Source organism: Saccostrea cucullata, unplaced genomic scaffold, assembly GCF_032062105.1.
Source record: "Saccostrea cucullata isolate Sc308-1 unplaced genomic scaffold, CSIRO_AGI_Scuc_v1 ctg3248, whole genome shotgun sequence".
NCBI lineage: Eukaryota > Metazoa > Mollusca > Bivalvia > Ostreida > Ostreidae > Saccostrea > Saccostrea cuccullata.
In genome coordinates this window covers 39,914-60,084 of record NW_026935031.1, presented here as the reverse complement: position 1 = coordinate 60,084, position 20,171 = coordinate 39,914, and the positions used below count along the sequence as shown (strand labels likewise).

The 20,171-nt window shown below is 32.6% G+C and overlaps 1 protein-coding gene across 1 annotated transcript; it reads left to right on the top strand.

The window, feature by feature from the left end:
- Nucleotides 1-1,641: 1,641 nt before the first annotated feature.
- On the top strand, nt 1,642-17,506 carry LOC134241753 (nectin-4-like). The gene is made up of 8 exons (XM_062723776.1): nt 1,642-1,735; nt 4,016-4,423; nt 5,019-5,366; nt 5,572-5,892; nt 6,244-6,339; nt 8,091-8,205; nt 12,376-12,446; nt 16,814-17,506. The coding sequence occupies exons 1-8, from the start codon at nt 1,642-1,644 to the stop codon at nt 16,987-16,989; spliced, it is 1,629 nt and encodes a 542-aa protein (XP_062579760.1). The 3' UTR covers nt 16,990-17,506.
- Nucleotides 17,507-20,171: the final 2,665 nt, after the last annotated feature.

The window sequence follows — 20,171 nt, the reverse complement described above, 5'->3', positions numbered from 1 at the left end:
AATCTACTAACCTGGTCATTGGTCATTAGCAAAATTATTTTGTTAAAACACATTCTGATTGCACATATACGAAAGCCCAATGAGCTCATTTTCGTAGGTAAGAAAACTATTTTTTTTTCGCGTTATAACGCGAAACTTTCACGAATAAACGCGAAACTTTCGCGAAAACAAACGCGTAACTTTCGCGTTATAACGCGAAATTTTCGCGATATACCGCGTAACTTTTGCGTTATAACGCGAAACTTTCGCGAATAAACGCGTAACTTTCGCGTTATATCGCGTTACTTTCGCGTTATAACGCGAAACTTTCGCAAATAAACGCGTAACTTTCGCGTTATAACCCGAAACTTTCGCGTTATTTCGCGAAAAAAATGATGCAAGAATAGGATAGATTAGTCATCAGAGTATTTTATTTTATTTTATTACCTTACTATTAATTAATAAAATGAATTTAATTTTCGTGTACATGTTTTTCAATTGTTAAATTCTTTAGACTGATTATTTCTCCACTTGACATTTTTTTTTTTCTGGCTGTTTTTTAATCAGTAACATTTACTACAACTGTACCACTAGTAAATTAAGCAATCAATCATTTTGGACAAAAAATTATACACTGTAGAAACATAACTTAAAAGTGAATGAACAATGTATAATTTCGTTGTCTCCAAAATTTTTTATATTGGGTTATTGAGAAGTTCGTGGACTAGCCATAAATAAAAACTATGAAGGTATACAGCAGAGTTTGTTCACTTTGAATTGTCAATGTTTTCGTAAGCAATGGAATGACAACGTGGTGCAACCTCAAAATAGGATATCGAATTTCCACAGTGAATCCAACGGAGACAAATGAAAATCTGCTATCCAATTTTCACATGTGCGGTGGGACACAATTGACAAATTTACCTCATTTTGTCAATTTTCTGAGATCTTGATCTCTATAAAATGAAATTATTATCAAATTCTCTAGAGAGTGCATAAAAAAACGGAAAGGGGTGATTTTCCCCGAAATTAATAATCTTGAAGTTTTACTTTTGGAAAACTCGCATAAACTTTGAATTGTTTGAACAACGTTGAGAAAGACAAATTGTGGCGGTATAGATGGATTCAATAGCAAGAAAGCTTAAGACTTGTGATAGTCCAAGATCAATATAGCCTTTTGCTTATCATTGTATTGAATAAAATTGATGACAAAATCAAAAGAACGTTGAGACTAAAGCATATGTCTGTTAAGACAGCAAAAGTTTCGCGTTAAAACGCGAAAGTTTCACGATATATCACGAAAGTTTCGCGTTATATCGCGAAAATTTTATTTTCCTTTCCTACGAAAATGAGCTCATTGGGCTTTCGTACACATACAAGTACTCCTAAGTTAATATCAAAGAGATGCTAAAGTTTTTGATTGACAATATCTATGTGATTTTTGGAGACCGGGTACTCCAAGAATCTATTAGAATACCCATGGGTACCAATGGCGCTCCGTTATTAGCACACCTATTTTTATATTCATATGAAGCAGAATTTGTATAAAATCTTATGCGTGAAAAGAAGAAAAAAACACTTGCTGTGGCCTTCAACTCGACATTTAGACATTTCGACGACGTATTGTCAATTAGCAATGGTAATTTCCATTCCTACGTCAATATGTTATATCCTGGTGAGCTTGAGAGAAAAGATACCACTGATTCTGACACATCTGCGTCATACTTGGATATTGTACTTGAAAAAGATGTTACTGGTAATCTAACAACCAAGCTATATGATAAACACGATGACCTGCATACGGAGTATATATATCTCAGTTGATTCGATACGCAAGAGCATGCTCTACGTATGAACAATTTTTAAAACGAGGTCGATTATTGACATGCAAGTTGATAAAACAAACATATCAGCAGTTTCGTTTAAAGTCATCATTTCGTAAGTTCTATGGTCGATACGATGACCTTGTCAGCGAACATAATTTATCATTGAGTCAAATGCTGACTGACGTTTTCATACCAATTGTTAGTCCATTTTTTAAACACTGAATTGACGACGGATTTTCCCGTTATTTCCCGATCATAACTAGGAGCATACGGCGAGTGTGACCGGTTAGCAGGGGATGCTCACTCCCCCAGGGCACCTGATCCCACCTCTGATGTTTCAGAGGTCCGTGTTTGCTCTGCTCCTATTTTGTATCGTTTTATGGACTTTGAAATTGAATACTGTTCGTTATATCCATATCCTTCTATCAGCCAATCAACTTCATTATCAGTGAAGCAAGCTAGAAATAGAAGTGACAGTGTTCATGGACTAGATAATCCATTCGAAGTAAATGCATACTCAACTGAAGAAACACATCCAGCAACTCCTAGGGAACTTTTTCTGAAACTAATCAAGATTATGAAATTTAGAAGATGGTACACATAAGTATTCGTCCATCCTATCAGAGTATCTCTCAAATTCATATGGGAATTTAAATCCTATACAAAATTATTATATCATACGGTGACCTCTATGTACTCGTATGATTGAAAAATTCTCAAAAGGGGCGTGAACCAACGTAACATAACAATCAGTCAGTCAACCAACCACTCATCATGTGGATCATGATGCTAACATCATGTGGATCATGATGCTAATGTATTAATTTCAGGTATCATGATTTTCTTAAGAGATCTAGTTAGAGAATTAAGTACATTATTCATTTATTTTTGAAGATGTATGTAAGATCTATATTTCTTTAAGTTAAGAGAGAGAGAGAGAGAGACAGAGAGAGAGACAGAGATTATACTGGGCATTTAGGAAAAAACAAATCGAAAGTACGAAGAAATATGAACTCAATGGGTTGAAACCTTATGCAAACATAATAATTATATATAAATAGTGAAACAAAACGTTACACAAACATTGAGCTACAATAGGCGTGTAACGATATTATAATTGTATAGATGTTTTATGATCTTTTCATCATCTATTCATTATTGTGAATAGGTACAGCCTTCCATATGTTATAATGCTAGCAACTAAACAAAAGAACTAGGTCATTCTGAAGGGGTTTTGACTATCAACAATATCGAAACCACCACTTTTTTGTATGGCGTCGAACAATGAGCTAGGGTTTTTCATATATTATAAAACATGGGGAAATATGTATCGTAGTGTTTTCAAAATTGAAAGGAATGGAATCTGACATATTTGTTTTATTCATTTTACATTCTAGCTTTTTATACCTTTATATTGTTCCTGAAGGTAGGTTTGCTTATCTTGACTCATTTTTGTTAAATGCTATTTCTTCTATTTTCACATTTTGCATAATTTATACATAGAACACTTAAGGACCTTTCTTGACATTTTAAGTTAAACAAACTTGTGCAATTAACAAATTTTGGATCAAAGTATTGCAAGATTATTTTCAAGAATAAATAAATACATGTATATGGAGAGACAGATCCATTAAATTTGCAGCACACGAAACTTGCAAATGGTGAAATGTTTTATACATTTAATTTAATTAATCATTTAAAGTGGGCAATTTTTACCTCAATGGGCTCAAACGTGGCTTAAGGAAGAGAAAACAATTTAAATGCTATGTCATGTAACTTGTAACAATGAAACAGCTATCTCGATAGATTGAATTAGTAAACTCTTTAAAATTATAAAATTAACTCTGGATATCTCGATCGTTAAAACAAGATAATTATCTCTTTATATAATTATAAGGAAATACATGTAACTTACTCGTTTAAACAAGGTAATTAACTTGTTATAACGAGATTCAAGTGTACCTACTCGATATAATACTTAGTAAAACAATTTTTTTTACCTTATTAGAAATTTAAGAAGCCTTTCCAGCTTTGTTATATGAATGTCATAATATTAACACAATCATAAATATTTTTAAATGTAGCCAGGCCTATATCTTGATGAATAAAATTCAATACTGTAAGGTTGAATTCTAAGAAAATTACTTATAGAAGGATAAGGTCTGTTCTCATGATCAGCATTGCATGGATGCATTTTTTTCTTGTCATAGGCACTATTGCAGGAACAGTTTCCACTGCAGCCTCTTTCACAGCCACTATTGGAAACTCTATTAACTTCACATGTACATATACACTAGACTCTGGTGATACGGTCCCTCCAGGAGCTATTTCGTGGCAAGTTAAATCAGGCCCGGGACCAGAGGAGTTTACAAACATAGCCTCTTTTTCTCCTCCTGGTTCAAGTGGATCTCAATCCTTTACACCGTTTGCCACTGATTACAAGAATCGAACTGAATTATTCAATGTTACAGCTAATGGAGCTAATTCTTATGTTGTTATGATGAGAGTAAACGAGGTGGTGTGTTCAGATGAGAATCACTATAGGTGCTCTGTTTTATTTATTAATACTGGTTCCGGTCCCATAACTAAGACACAAGAAACATCTCTCACAGCTAGAGGTAAGTATTTTTAGTTTTCCTTAAGTTCTGTTAATTAAATAATTTATTTATTTTCAAAAGGTGTCACAGAAAAGTGTTATATGTATCCAGTTTAAATTAAATTTCATGAATATGGTATCCCGGTATGGCCATTTCAAAAGTGTATTACATGTAGCGCGTTAGACACAACAGGAAAACGCGTTAATGACAACGCGCTAGCGCGTTAATACAGCGATAAGGCCATTGTGAAAGTGAATAAGCGCGTTAAAAACAACACACAAGCGCGTTAAGGACAACGCGCTAGCACGTTTATGACAACGTGCAAGCTTGTTATTGACAACAAGCTAGCACGTTGTTAGAAACAACACATAAACACATTAACGTAGGTCGCGGGTTTTCAGAGCTTTTAAAAGTGTCCGAAAACATACCATGAAAATTACCTATATGATTTCTCTACCTTTGGTTTCCATTTTCTTGTTGTCATCAACGCGCTTGCCTGTTGTTTCTAACGCGCTGATAAACTTTTGCAATGGCCCTATCTGGACACCATACTTGAATGCAAATAAAATAAATGTTTAAAAACATATCTAAAAATAATTTAAAACGTATATTTTAGCCCCTGCTGAGCAACCTTATGACATTCCAGTTCCTGAACCAGACAATATAGAAGAGAACATGGAAGTGACTTTGTCCTGTACAGCCAATGTTGGAAAACCTCTTGGACAAATCAGGTGGTGGCGCTACAGGAATGGTATAATAACTCCACAGGAAATGATAGGAGTGTCTACCACCACCCCACCAGTTCAGAGAGGCGTGTGCGTCTACAACGTGACGAGCACAGTAACATACAGGATGACTAGAGATGACCACCAGTCGGTATTGAGATGTTTCGTGGATAATGAATTGTTGAAAATGCCAGACCGAGACAAACCTTACCAAGAATCTAAGAGGATTAATGTATATTGTAAGTATGTGAAATGTAAAACAATTGAAATCATGATAAGTCACATCATCATGTACATTTTACGGTCTTTTTTGGATATGAAGTGTGTTAAACCAATGTACTTAAAATGCCACTTTTTCTTGTAAGTATTGAATGAATATGAGTATTGTATTCTTTGGTGCTAAGATTACCATTTTCCGGAGAGTGTTTCTGAATATATTTACAGTTCAAGTCATTGTTCCCATAATAAGGAAGATACCAGACTCTAGTGCTGACTCCCAGTATTTTATTGGCTCCACTGTGACCTTGATCTGTGAAGCTGAAGGTAATCCAACTCCTGGGATCCACACAAATACGACTGTCAACAGGTATTTATGGGCATTCAAGACCAGCCCCAGTGACAATGCTAGAGAGTTATCATCCAGCAATGGGACACTAACTCTGACCAATCTTCAGGAAAGTTATACAGGGATTTACACTTGTACTGCATGCAATGGATTCAATGGGAAATTCTTTAACGCATCTAATAGCGTAAAGTTACACATTGGTAAGTGTTTGAAAGAAAGGGTAACCTTTTATTTTTTTTAACTTTCTTTTGTGTTACATATATCGTGGTGGTCTGGTATTATTTCATCCAACTCGTTTTATTTTCTACCCTTGGACAGAAAATTCACAACCCGTTGGATGAAATTGTTTCCAAACACAAAAACAATTGAACATCCCATATCTGTAATGAATAATTAAAGTACATGTTATTGTTATAAAATTTATTTTCCCAGTGTTTATTCTCTTTTCGTTCTTGAATATGATTTTTAATTTTATTTTTCTTTCAATTTGCCCTCGAAAGCGTGATTATAGCTTGTCAATTAAGACAAATCATCTTTTCTTTCTCTGGCAGTAAAAACGACAACCACTATCTTCACCGCCACATCTTCTACGACACCTTTTGAAAGAACATCTAAAATGTTCACCACTACACCACAGAAAGGGCTGGGTAATTTTCTTTTTTTATTTTCTTGTGGTTCAGTTAGAACTGTTATTACCTTAGGGATGAGAGAAAGTTTTTTTTAATCAAAGGGAAGATATCATAAATATAAGAGTTCAAAGGTTGCACCAAAGACGCTATTACACGAATGTTCAAGTTTGTAAACAGTATTTTAAATAAATGCAATACCGGTTAGTATTCCTCAAAATATTACATGATTTTTCTTTATTCTTTTGTACTATAGTGTCTCTCGTTTACTGAATAGGTATGTAATTCTAATACCCACCATCAATAATAATTCCAAGTTTTAAGAAAAATACTCTGGTTATAACCTGATAATTGATAACAAAAAGTAAACATAGTTTATGTTATATAACCATTGCTACATAAAACTTTCAAATAGAAGCAAAGTACAAAGACCTTAGGCTACTTATTTTGATTGAACTAAATATGTAACTTTGAAAACTGTATTGTTCAGAAACAAATCTTTGGATATAATTGACTTCTGACCGTGCATAATACTTTTTACAGAGGATTTTTTTCTCAAAAATTTATAAATATGGAAAGTAATAGATCAGTATTAAAAAAATTTTTTTTTTATATGTTTTAGCTCACCTGAGCCGAGGGCTCAAGTGAGCTTTTCCGATCAAAATTTGTCCGTTGTCTGTCGTTGTTGTCGTAGTAGTAGTTGTTGTTGTTGTCGTTGTAAACTTTTCACATTTTCATCTTCTTCTCAAGAACCACTGGGCCAATTTTAACCAAACTATCCTGGCACAAAGTATCCTTGGGTGAACAAATTCAAGTTTGTTCAAATGAAGGGCCACCCTTTTCCAAGGGGAGATAATTGTGAATTAGAGAAAAATTGATGGCATTTTAAAAAAAATTTTCTTCTCAAAAACCACTGAGCCAGGAAAGATGAAACTCAGGTGAAATCATCCTCAGGTAGTGTAGATTCAAGTTTGTTCAAATCATGATCCCAAGGGGTAGGATGGAGCCAAAATGGCCGATCAAAGTTTTACATTAGAATATATAGAAAAAAAAATCTTCTTCTCAAGAACCACTAGGCCAGGAAAGATGAAACTCATGTGAAATCATCTTCAGGTATCATAGATTCAAATGTGTTCAAATCATAACCCCCGGGGGTAGGGTGGGGCCAAATTGATCGATCAAAGTTTACATAGGAATATATAGGAAAAATCTTTTAAAAATCTTATGCTCAAGATTCATTGAGACAGGAAAGATAAAACTCATGTGAAATTATCCTCAGGTAGTGTAGATTTTAGCTTTTTCAAATGATTACCACCGGGGTAGGGTGGGACCAAAATGGCCGATCAAATTTTTTACATAAGAATATATAGGAAAAATCTTCGATCCAAGTTTTTCATAAGAAATATAAGGAAATCTTTTAAAATATCCTTTTCCAGTATCTCAAAGCCATGATTAGTGATATTTAATTTTATATGGAATCATCCTCAGGTTGTGTAGATTCTAGTTTGTTCAAATTATGAACCCCTGGGAGGTTAAAATTTAAGCCCCTCCCCCTTCAACCTCCTTAAACTTTTATTTCTTATCTGATATTTGCTTTTTCCTAGCCGGTGTGCTCAGGTGAGCGCTGTGGCCCCTGGGCCTCTTGTTCGTTTTCATCATAGGATAGCTGTTTTTCTCAAAATGTATTTTATAGTTATAATGTTAACCCACGCCCACTGAAAAGTTACATACTGTCAATAACGAATGTGATATTTGTATTCAATGTTATAAAGCATGCTACTCGGATAGCCAGTGTCAAGATTCTACCTATCATTGCTGTACTGGTACTATTTACTGCTGTCCGCTAGGAACCATCTGCACTGGGACCATCAACTGTATCAGTATCGGGTATGGGATCGAATTTTCTCTACACTACACACTAAAGAGTTCTGATTCTATTTGTATTTTTCTGCAGTTGAAATGATCTGACCTTAGATTTGAATTCCAATGAATAGAAATTTACATTAAATTACTCAATTTATAACCAATTTAGGTATTTAAACATTTTAAAGACCAAGATAAATTAAATGAACAATCTTTTTATTACATTTTTTTCTTAGGAAGTAAACAACATTGTTTCTGTTCACTGATACTGTGTTATATTTGAAAATATACCTGGAGGAATGCCATGCACCATGTATTGAAAATTTAATTGAGATAAGCTAAATAATTACATCTTTATTCAAAATAATTTTCTCAATGCTCAAACTCAACTGTACAAACTATAAAAATACTGCAATAGATTTTTTGCTCAATTTATGATATGTGATGAGAAATTATATATTGTATAAAATAAAAAGGGGGTTAAGAAAGTTTGTTCTATTTCCTTGATGAAATATTTCGAAAAATTCAAAGTAGTGTGTTAGATTTTTGCAATGCTTTCTAGCTTGAAAGGTTTTTCTTATGTGTGAAAATATATCTTTAAAGCACCCTTATGATTGACATGCTGTTCAGTTTGTATGAAAAAGTCATACATGTCCAAGAACGAATAAAAAAGTAATCTTTCGATACCCTTACTACATCGTGTCTTGTACCATAGTTAGGTGTAATTTCTTTTGTGAAAAGTGTGGGTTTCTGTACATAACCCACACTTTTCTATAACTCCGCCCATCGAGTCGGGACAAAAGAACTATTTATAAAACGATCATGCACGGATTTTAATTGAAACGATCATCGGGCTTGTTATACCAAATTTAGGAGAGTAAAAAAGAGTAAAAATTTCAATTAAATACATCATTTTGTAATAAATAACAGTTAAAAACGGCCGTTAATACTTTAACTCTTATTAAAAGTGAAGAAGAAAACTTCAGAAATCGTTTGATTTTTTAAACATTTTTAAATAGTGTATTGACCAGGGTGACGTTAGCTTAGTAGATTCCAATATATCGTTCTTTTGATAACCAACAAAGGAAACACGGTGCACACTTGACGTAAAAACAAGTGTACACTACTGTACTAACATGTAAATAACCTTTTCGATCGCGGATCTAGCCCACCAAAGATCAAATTTTCATTAAATTGATATATACATATAACCCCTAACAAACATTTCAATCAACGAATCACTGTGCACGGCAAAGTTTGTATCAGGTTTACAAAAATTTAAGTTAAACCAAGTTCATAATAAATTTAGATTACTAGTATGTAATTTTGACGATTGTAATTTACAATCCACTGAATAATTTCTCCTTTATTTCTCAAGAAAACCCATTGCGTTCATCACTGCATGAACTACATTAGGCATGTCGCCAGTACAGATTTCTTGATTAGTGGCTGTTCCATTAATGAAACGTATAAAGACATTTGCATCATTCATACAATAATTAACCTCTTTATTCAAACTTTAAATGATTATTTAAACAGATATAAATATAAAAAATAAAATGCTTTCTTTGTTTGTTATTACTGGAATGAACGGTGGCAGCTATTGCAGAAAAAATTTACATAACCCGCTTACGCGGGTTATGTATTTTTTCTGCAACAGCTGCTTCCGTTCATTCCAGTAATAACAACCAAAAAATAAGCATTTTATTGTTTAAAAAAAATCATATCAAATTAACATACATGTATATCATTGAAACCAAACTCGTTATTTTTTCAATTACATAAATCAAACTTTTTAAATGGGCCTAGATATGTTTAATGTTTATGTCGCTTGCGTGGCCCAGTGGTTAAAGCGCCTGTCCTAGAGCCACAAAGTAAGGAGTTGAATCCCACTGTGGGACTTGGAGATCTATAAAGTATAAACAGAGGTCCCGTATCGCAGAAGGTGTTGACAGGAAAAAAATCCCTCAATGCTCAATGACCATGAGTGACGGGTATGCATGTAGGGAAAAAATTGTAGCAAAATTTGAAAAAAAAATTGTATTCAGATCACTTACCCTTTATTCGATGGACGTGGTCAGGAGGACACGAAGGAGCATAAAATCATATAAAATCCAAATGCATAAGATTCTTTGAAACCAAACTCTTAATGTTTCAATCACGCGAACCAGTCCGTCCGATTCCTAAGCTGACTTACATATGAATGATTTTAAAAAACTATGGTACAAGTCATTTACCCCATATTACACTGTTGTTGTGTGTAGATATCCGATGGGCGTGGTCAAAATGACAACCTTGGAGCAACACTACCTCGTGTCATTAGGAAAACGCCCATCGGGTATCTACACATAACCAACAGTATGATATGGGGTAACTACTACTAAGACACACTCAAAAACGTAGAATTATTTACTTTTGGTTCTCAGAGCCTATCTTGTATTATACAGAACTAAAGAGATAAGATATAAACTAAGAAAAAAAATATTTTTCAAAAGAATAGGTTTGTCAAATAGAAATTTTTTGCTTGCTTGATAAATTTTGCATAGTATTAGAAAGGATTTACTAAACTATATGCTTAATACATATCACAAATATGCTGTATTCCTGGTGTTTTTGCACAGACATCATTTGTTTAATACCCATCTCCCTTTGTTTCAACAAAAGGCAGTTAAAACCTTATCAGAAGTAAGAATGGACTCTGTAAATATGGAATATTACTAATTGTTTATATCTTCTCATCGTACATTTTCTTTATGAAAATCAAAGTAAATTATGAAATAAATTTTTTAACATCCTTTATAAGAAATATAAAATTATACAGTCTACTTTAATGAAGTACTACAAAATAAGACATATGCAAGGGATTTATACAGAAAATAAAAAAAAAACACAATTGTGAGATTCTCAAATTTTATGATTATCATAATATTTAAAATTTCAAGAGTGTGTATTTTAAACTTTTTTTTTATAATATCCTCTTACAGAAATTCATTTTATTATTTTATCATAAAAATTGTGCAATAGAAAACCAAGTCGGTTCCCTGGATATTTTTTTTCGTATCATGCCCTCCAATGTATTCAAATGATACCTCAAACAAAAGAGTTTACAAATCTAATCCATTTTGCCTAAAATTATATCTTTTTATAATAAGATTCATAAAAATATATAGAGGCATGACCAACAAAGTTATCAGTATCGAAACTTAACATGAAATACATGTATGTGGAGATTATAATTTAAACAATATTTTATTATGAATGAACATAATAGGATCGGACAGCAGGCACTGCCTATATAAGTCCTTTCAAAAATACAAGATCAAAGTCATACATGTACAAGTAAATATTAGTAATATAACAAGATAAGCATAGTTGCTCCGTAAAATATCAAAATAATTAGAAAATCATTAATTAGACGTGTTAAAAATAATTTTAATTTGTATGATGAATAGAAAACGCTTAAACGCAAATTAAGTCAAATCATGTTAACCATGATCAGAATGTTACTGTATTTAAACCTTCCACTGATCTATAAATAGACACAGAAATGCGTGTGTGTGGAGATAAAGAACATATTCGAGCTAAAAAGTACATTAAACATTGTGAAATATGAGCGAACACGAGCCTCAAAAACATCTAAGAACCAAATCTGGTAATGTTCATTCTTGACTAGATTAACTGAAAATTAACAGAACGACAGCAACTAACCTTATTGTGACCTTTCCATTTATATTAGTGACCAATTAGTGGTCTATTGGGCAAGGTGTCATTCTATTTTTTTTTATGAAAGTGAAGTAAACTACCGAGAGGTACATGTATATGGACGTCAGGATTGCTACCCCAAAAATTTGTTTCTATTAGTTATGAAATACCTCAAATACACTATGTATCACAGACACTAAAAATAACGACATAAGGAAGGGAAATGAAATATTAAAAGCAACGAGAATTTTTTTTTGAATGATTAATCATAAGTTGTTTAGCGTCCCTCTCGAGAATTTTTCACTTATATGGAGACTTTGTTTAAAGTAAGACACAATTTTAAGTATGTTAAGTTTTGATAAAATACAATATCAGAAGATTAAATATAAAATATATTCATTTCACTCGAAGGATCGTGTTAAAGGTATTAAAAAAAATAAAACTTCTATTACAAAAGTATTTTACCAGTATCGTTTTATCTTATACTGACAGAACAATTGTGGGTTCCCTTGTTGGTGGAGTTGTTTTTATTATTAGCTGCATCGTCTGTTTTCTATGCAACCGTAAGTATTGTTGACTGCTGTACATGTAACGATAAGTATTAACGTCTGTTGTGTATGTAACAGTAAGTATAATCGTCTGCTGTATATGTTACAATAAGTATAAACGTCTGCTGTACATGTAACAGTAAGTATAATCGTCTGCTGTATATGTTACAATAAGTATAATCGTCTGCTGTATATGTTACAATAAGTATAAACGTCTGCTGTACATGTTACAGTAAGTATAATCGTCTGCTGTACATGTTAAAATAAGTATAATCGTCTGCTGTATATGTTACAATAAGTATAATCGTCTGCTGTATATGTTACAATAAGTATAAACGTCTGCTGTACATGTAACAGTAAGTATAATCGTCTGCTGTATATGTTACAATAAGTATAATCGTCTGCTGTATATGTTACAATAAGTATAAACGTCTGCTGTATATGTTACAGTAAGTATAATCGTCTGCTGTATATGTTACAATAAGTATAATCGTCTGCTGTATATGTTACAATAAGTATAATCGTCTGCTGTATATGTTACAATAAGTATAATCGTCTGCTGTATATGTTACAATAAGTATAAACGTCTGCTGTACATGTTACAGTAAGTATAATCGTCTGCTGTATATGTTACAATAAGTATAATCGTCTGCTGTATATGTTACAATAAGTATAAACGTCTGCTGTACATGTTACAGTAAGTATAATCGTCTGCTGTACATGTTAAAATAAGTATAATCGTCTGCTGTATATGTTACAATAAGTATAAACGTCTGCTGTACATGTTACAGTAAGTATAATCGTCTGCTGTACATGTTAAAATAAGTATAAACGTCTGCTGTATATGTTACAATAAGTATAAACGTCTGCTGTATATGTTACAGTAAGTATAATCGTCTGCTGTACATGTTAAAATAAGTATAAACGTCTGCTGTATATGTTACAGTAAGTATAATCGTCTGCTGTACATGTTAAAATAAGTATAAACGTCTGCTGTATATGTTACAGTAAGTATAATCGTCTGCTGTACATGTTAAAATAAGTATAAACGTCTGCTGTACATGTTACAGTAAGTATAATCGTCTGCTGTACATGTTAAAATAAGTATAAACGTCTGCTGTACATGTTACAGTAAGTATAATCGTCTGCTGTATATGTTACAGTAAGTATAAACGTCTGTTGTGTATGTTACAGTAAGTATAAACGTCTGTTGTGTATGTTACAGTAAGTATAATCGTTTGCTGTACATGTTACAGTAAGTATAATCGTCTGTTGTGTATGTTGCAGTAAGTATAAACGTCTGTTGTGTATGTTACAGTAAGTATAATCGTCTGCTGTACTTGTTACTGTAAGTATAATCGACTACTGTACATGTTACAGTAAGTATAATCGTCTGTTGTACATGTACAAGGTTCAGTAAGTATAATCGTCTGCTGTACATTTTACAGTAAGTATAACCGTCAGCTGTATAAGTTACTGTATAAGTATAATGTCTGCTTTATATTTTACTGTTAGTATAACCGTCTGCTATACAACTTACAGTGAGCTTAATTGTCTGCTGTATATGTTACTGAGAGTATAACCGTCTGTTGTACATGTAACGTTAAGTATAAACGTCTGTTGTGTATGTTTCTGTGAGTATAACCGTTTGTTGTGTATGTTTCTGTGAGTATAACCGTCTGTTGTGTATGTTTCTGTGAGTATAACCGTCTGTTGTGTATGTTTCTGTGAGTATAACCGTCTGTTGTGTATGTTTCTGTAAGTATAACCGTCTGTTGTGTATGTTTCTGTGAGTATAACCGTCTGTTGTGTATGTTTCTGAGAGTATAACCGTTTGTTGTGTATGTTTCTGTGAGTATAACCGTCTGTTGTGTATGTTTCTGTGAGTATAACCGTCTGTTGTGTATGTTTCTGTGAGTATAACCGTCTGTTGTGTATGTTTCTGTAAGTATAACCGTTTGTTGTGTATGTTTCTGTGAGTATAACCGTTTGTTGTGTATGTTTCTGTGAGTATAACCGTCTGTTGTGTATGTTTCTGTGAGTATAACCGCCTGTTGTGTATGTTTCTGTGAGTATAATCGTCTGTTGTGTATATTTCTGTAAGTATAACTGTCTAATGTACATATAAGAGTAAGTATAACTGTCTGCTGTTTGTTTTACTGTAAGTATAATAATCCTCTGTTCATGCAAAAGTATGTATAACCGTCTGCTGTACAAGGTGCAGTAAGTATAATCGTCTTTGTACATATTTCCATAAGTATTATCTTCTGCTGTATTTTGTTACTGTTTGTATAACGGTCAGCTGTATATGTTACAGTAAGTATAATCGCCATGATATGTATGTTACTATGAGTAAAATCGTCTGCTTTATATGTAACAATAAGTATATTCGTCTGTTGTGTATGTTACAGTACGTATATTAGTCTTCTCTATATATTACCGTAAGTATTATTGTCTGCTGTATTTTGTTACAGTTCAGGTAAGAATAACCATCTCTTGTATTTTGTAAATGTTAGCATTATCGTCTATTGTATATATTACTGTAAGTATAACCGTCTGCTGTATATATTACAGAAAGTTTAATCATCTGTTATTTATGTTTTCATGAGGATAACCGTCTGTTGTGTGTGTAACTGTAAGTATAACCGTCTGCTGTATATATAACTGTAAGTATAACCGTCTGCTGTACAAGTTAATTAAGTATAACCGTCTGCTGTACAAGTTACAGTAAGTATAATCGTCTTCTGTACATGTTACGATAAGTATAAACGTCTGTTGTGTATGTTACAGTAAATATAATTCTCTTCTGTACATGTTACAGTAAGTATAATCGTCTATCTGCTGTATAAGTTACTGTAAGTATGATCGTCTGCTGTATAAGTTACAGTACATGTAAGTATAACCGTCTGCTGTATATGTTACTTTGGGTATCATTATCTGCTGCACAAGTTACAGTAAGTATAACCCTCCGCTGTATATGATATTGTAAGTATAACCGTCTACTGTACAAGTTACAGTAAATAGAATCGTCTGCTGTATATGTTACAGTAGGTATTATCGTCTGCTGTGTAGGTCACATAAAGTATAATCGTCTGCTTTATATGTTACAGTAAGTATAACCGTCTTTTGTGTATGTTACAATAAGTATTAGCGTCTGCTGTATTTTGTTACCGTAAGTATTACCATCTGATTTATTTTGTTAACGTAAGTACAATAGTCTGCTTTTATGATACAGTACTCGTAAGTGCTGCTGACAGTATAATTTTACCTTAAGAAATAATCGTATGAAGCGTAAAGCTGCACATGTTATAAATCGGTTCTATATGTTAAACCACCTAAAATAACTGTCTGTTGTTCATGTTGCTGTTAGTGATCGTAATTGAGTATATTATTACATATTTACATTTCCAATGCCTTTGTCCGAGATAAAATTACTTATAGATAATGTAATTTATTTCTACATAAGTGTACATTGTTCTTAGATATGCGCGTTTAAAAAAATAGGTTCTGGGCGGGACAAATAGAGACAGAAGCGTGCATTAGCGGAATCAAGAGCATGTGAATTTAAGTAAGATCTGTAAGATTTTCTAATTTCATGACGATGATCAATCGATTGGCTTGAGTGATGATTTCATGCATAAATGCCTGCTCACATCTTGAAATCAAAATATAAGACATTTATTCTTTAATAATTCCGGTTGAGTTTACCATTTTGCATTACGGCACGAGCTTTTTTCCACAGATGCACCAAGTGTAATCAATCAACCCCCCCCCCCCGCTGAATAATTGGATGACTTGTTTTATCAATACTGGCATGGAAATAGTCTGTTGCACGAGCAACGAATCAGGGATAAGAAACTTCCAGTCATAAAGCTTGAAGATGGACGCGTGTACTATTTAGTTTGAGCGCAGCTGTCATTATAGGTTTTGACGTAATTGCAAAATGGCCCAAATCAAGAACATTGAAACATTTAAAGCAGAATTACATTAAATTGATAACAATGCTTTCGTCAAATTGTCAGTAAATATTATATTACATGTATTTCAAAAAAATCCATGGAGATTAAGCTACACTTTGGGGATTAACGTTTTTTTCAGATTATCTGAAAACGGGTACTAGTTCCTAAAAGTTATGTAAATTTCTTAGCCTCTAATGAATTTAAAACATCTGTGTTTATATATTTATATAAATACATGTTACCATATGTTTTTTAGTCAAAAGACAAACAAAATAAATGTATAAAATTGACATCTTGTTGATAATTTCTTCATTAAAGATTTTTTGGGGGTAGAAATACTACTTTTAGATTAAGCCTCCTATGAATGTGTCACAACATTCATTCACTGAATAATCTTTTAACATTTCCTTTTGACATTTTTAGGTCGCCGTAAACGCAAATTGCCTGCTTCAACAGTTATAATTAATTATGGACAGCAACAAATAAGAATTAACCACGAACAACAAACCTTTGGGCAATGTCCAGGACAAAGCTCTGAACAATCTCGAGCTCATCATTTCGGACAAGGTTATGCTTCACCCCCGGGATCCTACAGATAATGGTCAGCCAAACAGATCACTACATGTACAAGATAAAGTATTGACAGTACATATGTACATGATGTATTTGTCTGAGAAAAACAAGACCGATTCTAGTATTTCAGAAATAATTCATCTCAGCCCAAGTAGGAAATTTTGTTTTCCTTGATGTGAATAATTGATTACAAAGTTGAAAAAAATTTTCAGTAATTTTTTGGACATTTTGTGCTTGCACGTGATTATGTTATCAATTATTTAGTTCCAGTACTTAAAAAAAACACCACGTCCTGTAAAAGGACTTTTCTCAATTAAGACTTGAGGGGGTCGACTGGGGTTTTATTGTATGAAAACTACAATAGCGCAACTCTTCATTTTTATACCATATTTAACTTACATTAACTTCAATATACATGCAAAGTTTGAGGGACATCTCCAGTCCAGGTATTTTTGAGGGATAGTTTCAAAACACAGGTACATTTACTATAGGATTATAGAGGAAAATACCAATTTTAGTACTTTAAAGCATATTATATAAATACTACAGTATACTTTTTGTTCAAATAAAATATTTGATGAGATATTCTATATCATACAATATATGTAAGAAACAGAAAATTCTACCGTCTTGTTACTAGAGGGGGCATCTCAAAATACCTAAATTAACGAATGTTTCTGTTTTTATAGAATACTTAAAATATGACAGGCACAAAGGATTCATATGAAAACATAATAAAAATAATGAAAATAATAGTATTCTCAAGTTTATATATGTTTATTACTTTTTCTTTCAAACCATTTTTACTACCCCTTTCTTCAAGAGCGACAGTTTATCATAACGTCAAAAACACACTGTAACGACGTCAACCTACCTATCTGCAAAAAAAAAAATCATTTTACTATGATGCGCGAAATATCGCGCAATTGAAACCAGAGTCTGCCCCCTTAAGTCTACAAAATTAAGAAAATAAGTTCTAAAAATATGACACACGGATTTCTATGTTGGTGCTTGTATTTCATTTTTAAACTTTAATTTGTAATATTGAAGAGTTTACAGCCATGTAATAAGGGAATAAGTCTTGATTCAAAAAGCTCTTTATTCACCAAGAAAATTAAATACAAGACTTCAATATAATTCTAAATATGCCATTTTTTTCGATTGAAAATTCCCAACTGAAAGGGTACTTTTCTAATGTACATTAGATATCAATAAATATGGATTAATCATGATTAATGTGTCAATTAACTTATGAAAATGATATTTATGACTGTTGTATTATTACAATGCCGATTAAAGAAAACTTTTCTTAAGTCTTGATTTGACAAAAGCTGTCCTAATCGTATTATATAAACTAATTCATGCCTGTAATAGTTTTGAATGCTTTTGATTTATATTTTTAATGCATAAATAAAAAAATGTATTTCACTGAGATCTTATTGGATATTTTATGTTTCAAAAATTAAAGAATATTGTCTTTATCTGACATTTGTTAATTTGTTACTGTTTCTTAATTAAAGGCATACATATAAGACTGCATATTAATTTGAAAGCTTAGTTTGTTGATAAAGTCCACCTACAGGTTACGGTAGCCTAGTAATAGGGCGTTCCACTCCTGTTCCAATCGCCGCGTCGATTGATTGATTGTTGTATAACGTCCTTCTCGAGAATTTGAGACGCCACCACTTGCCGGTAAAGAAATGTTGTCCTATGCTCGGCACTCAAAGCCATTGCGCAGTGAGGGGTCTTTTTCCTGCTAACACCTACTGCGACACGGAACATTAGTTTATACGGTCATTATTTTATCATTAGGAATAGAAAAATGATTAAGAGTCAAAATCAGCAAGCATCGAGCATTGAATGGAAAGTCAAAATTTTATTTTTTCAAAAGCTTTTGGTATATAAAAAATTTTGTCCTACCTAATGCTAAAACACAATTAAAAAAATTTTTTTTGAACGTATGAAGGGACTGGTATCCATGGAAATTCATTTCCTTAGCAACGGGTTCATAAATCCTTATGAAATCAACGATTTTTAGACATTTTACTATGAATATGTTTTCTGGAAGTTTGTGCTCAACACAACGGTTTTACTACCTACTACATGAGTATATGTCAAAGTCATTTTGGTATGTATATCTGCACTAGCAAAATTATAAAAAGGTTTTAAATTAATATTTGGACCTTTTTTGTAATGAAAAACATTTCATGCAATAGCAGGAGGGGGGGGGGTATCATTTTATGAGCTTGCTCACAATAATTCTAGTTTATGAACGAGAGTCACTATTACAGCTCACATAATTTTAAAGTAAAACCATATCAATCAGGCATGTAGCACCAGGTTTGGGTTGGGTAAGGGGGTGACATCCCCCACCCAACTTTTTTCTCAACATAACCTTATGTATACCCCCCCCCCCCGAGTTTGGAGAATTTCCCCACTTTTTTTTCTTGCTGTTTTTATGACTACCCCCACAGCATGCATTTTCAAAAACGATACCATGTCTGTCAAGAACGAATGACTGCAACCTTTGGTATTGAACTGATGATATATTCTCCTGCTGTCCTAATTAAGAAACAATATTGCAAGACAGGTATGACCTCAGTAGCTACAGGTGCCTAAAATAAAAAATCTGGAAGGGCTATATATACTCGTATATATATGAATGTCTACACTTGAACTGACCTCATAATAACCCTTATGAGTAATCTTTTGAATGGCATATATCGAAATTTTTGTTGTTCTTATATTTTAAATCATTTTGAAAACAATGTAGAAATTAGAAGAGAATGACAGATATGAATATTTTTTTTATATAATACCTAGAGATACAAAACATAAATTTTTAGGCACGTGTTGTCTGACTTTTAACTATCCCTATTTCTTTTTTCTCACAAAAACATTTTGTCAGTTTTGAAATTTATTTAATTGATTGATCATTAATATTGACCTTCTTTTAATTATGGCACTTCAAAATGCAGAATATAAAGATATGTTTCAGATTCTTCTACTATCTAATTATGAATCTGCATGATAAAAATTGATAGTTGTGCGATTTACATCAATTAAAAAAATGCTAACAGACAAACAAAGAATGTTACTTTTGGACTGAACATTTTTATTTGATCCACTTTCATGAATACAATGTACATTTTATGGATCAATTTCCTGGATCCCTGAGTCTCCGGTAACACTCCCCACATCAATGATC

What these genes read in the sequence shown, in the direction of transcription:
- LOC134241753 (XM_062723776.1), top strand. Translation starts at nt 1,642, where the DNA reads ATGTTATATCCTGGTGAGCTTGAGAGAAAAGATACCACTGATTCTGAC. An exon ending in AACATCTCTCACAGCTAGAG is followed by an intron (nt 4,424 to 5,018) that starts GTAAGTATTTTT and finishes CGTATATTTTAG; the next exon opens with CCCCTGCTGAGCAACCTTAT. An exon ending in TACACCACAGAAAGGGCTGG is followed by an intron (nt 6,340 to 8,090) that starts GTAATTTTCTTT and finishes AATGTTATAAAG; the next exon opens with CATGCTACTCGGATAGCCAG.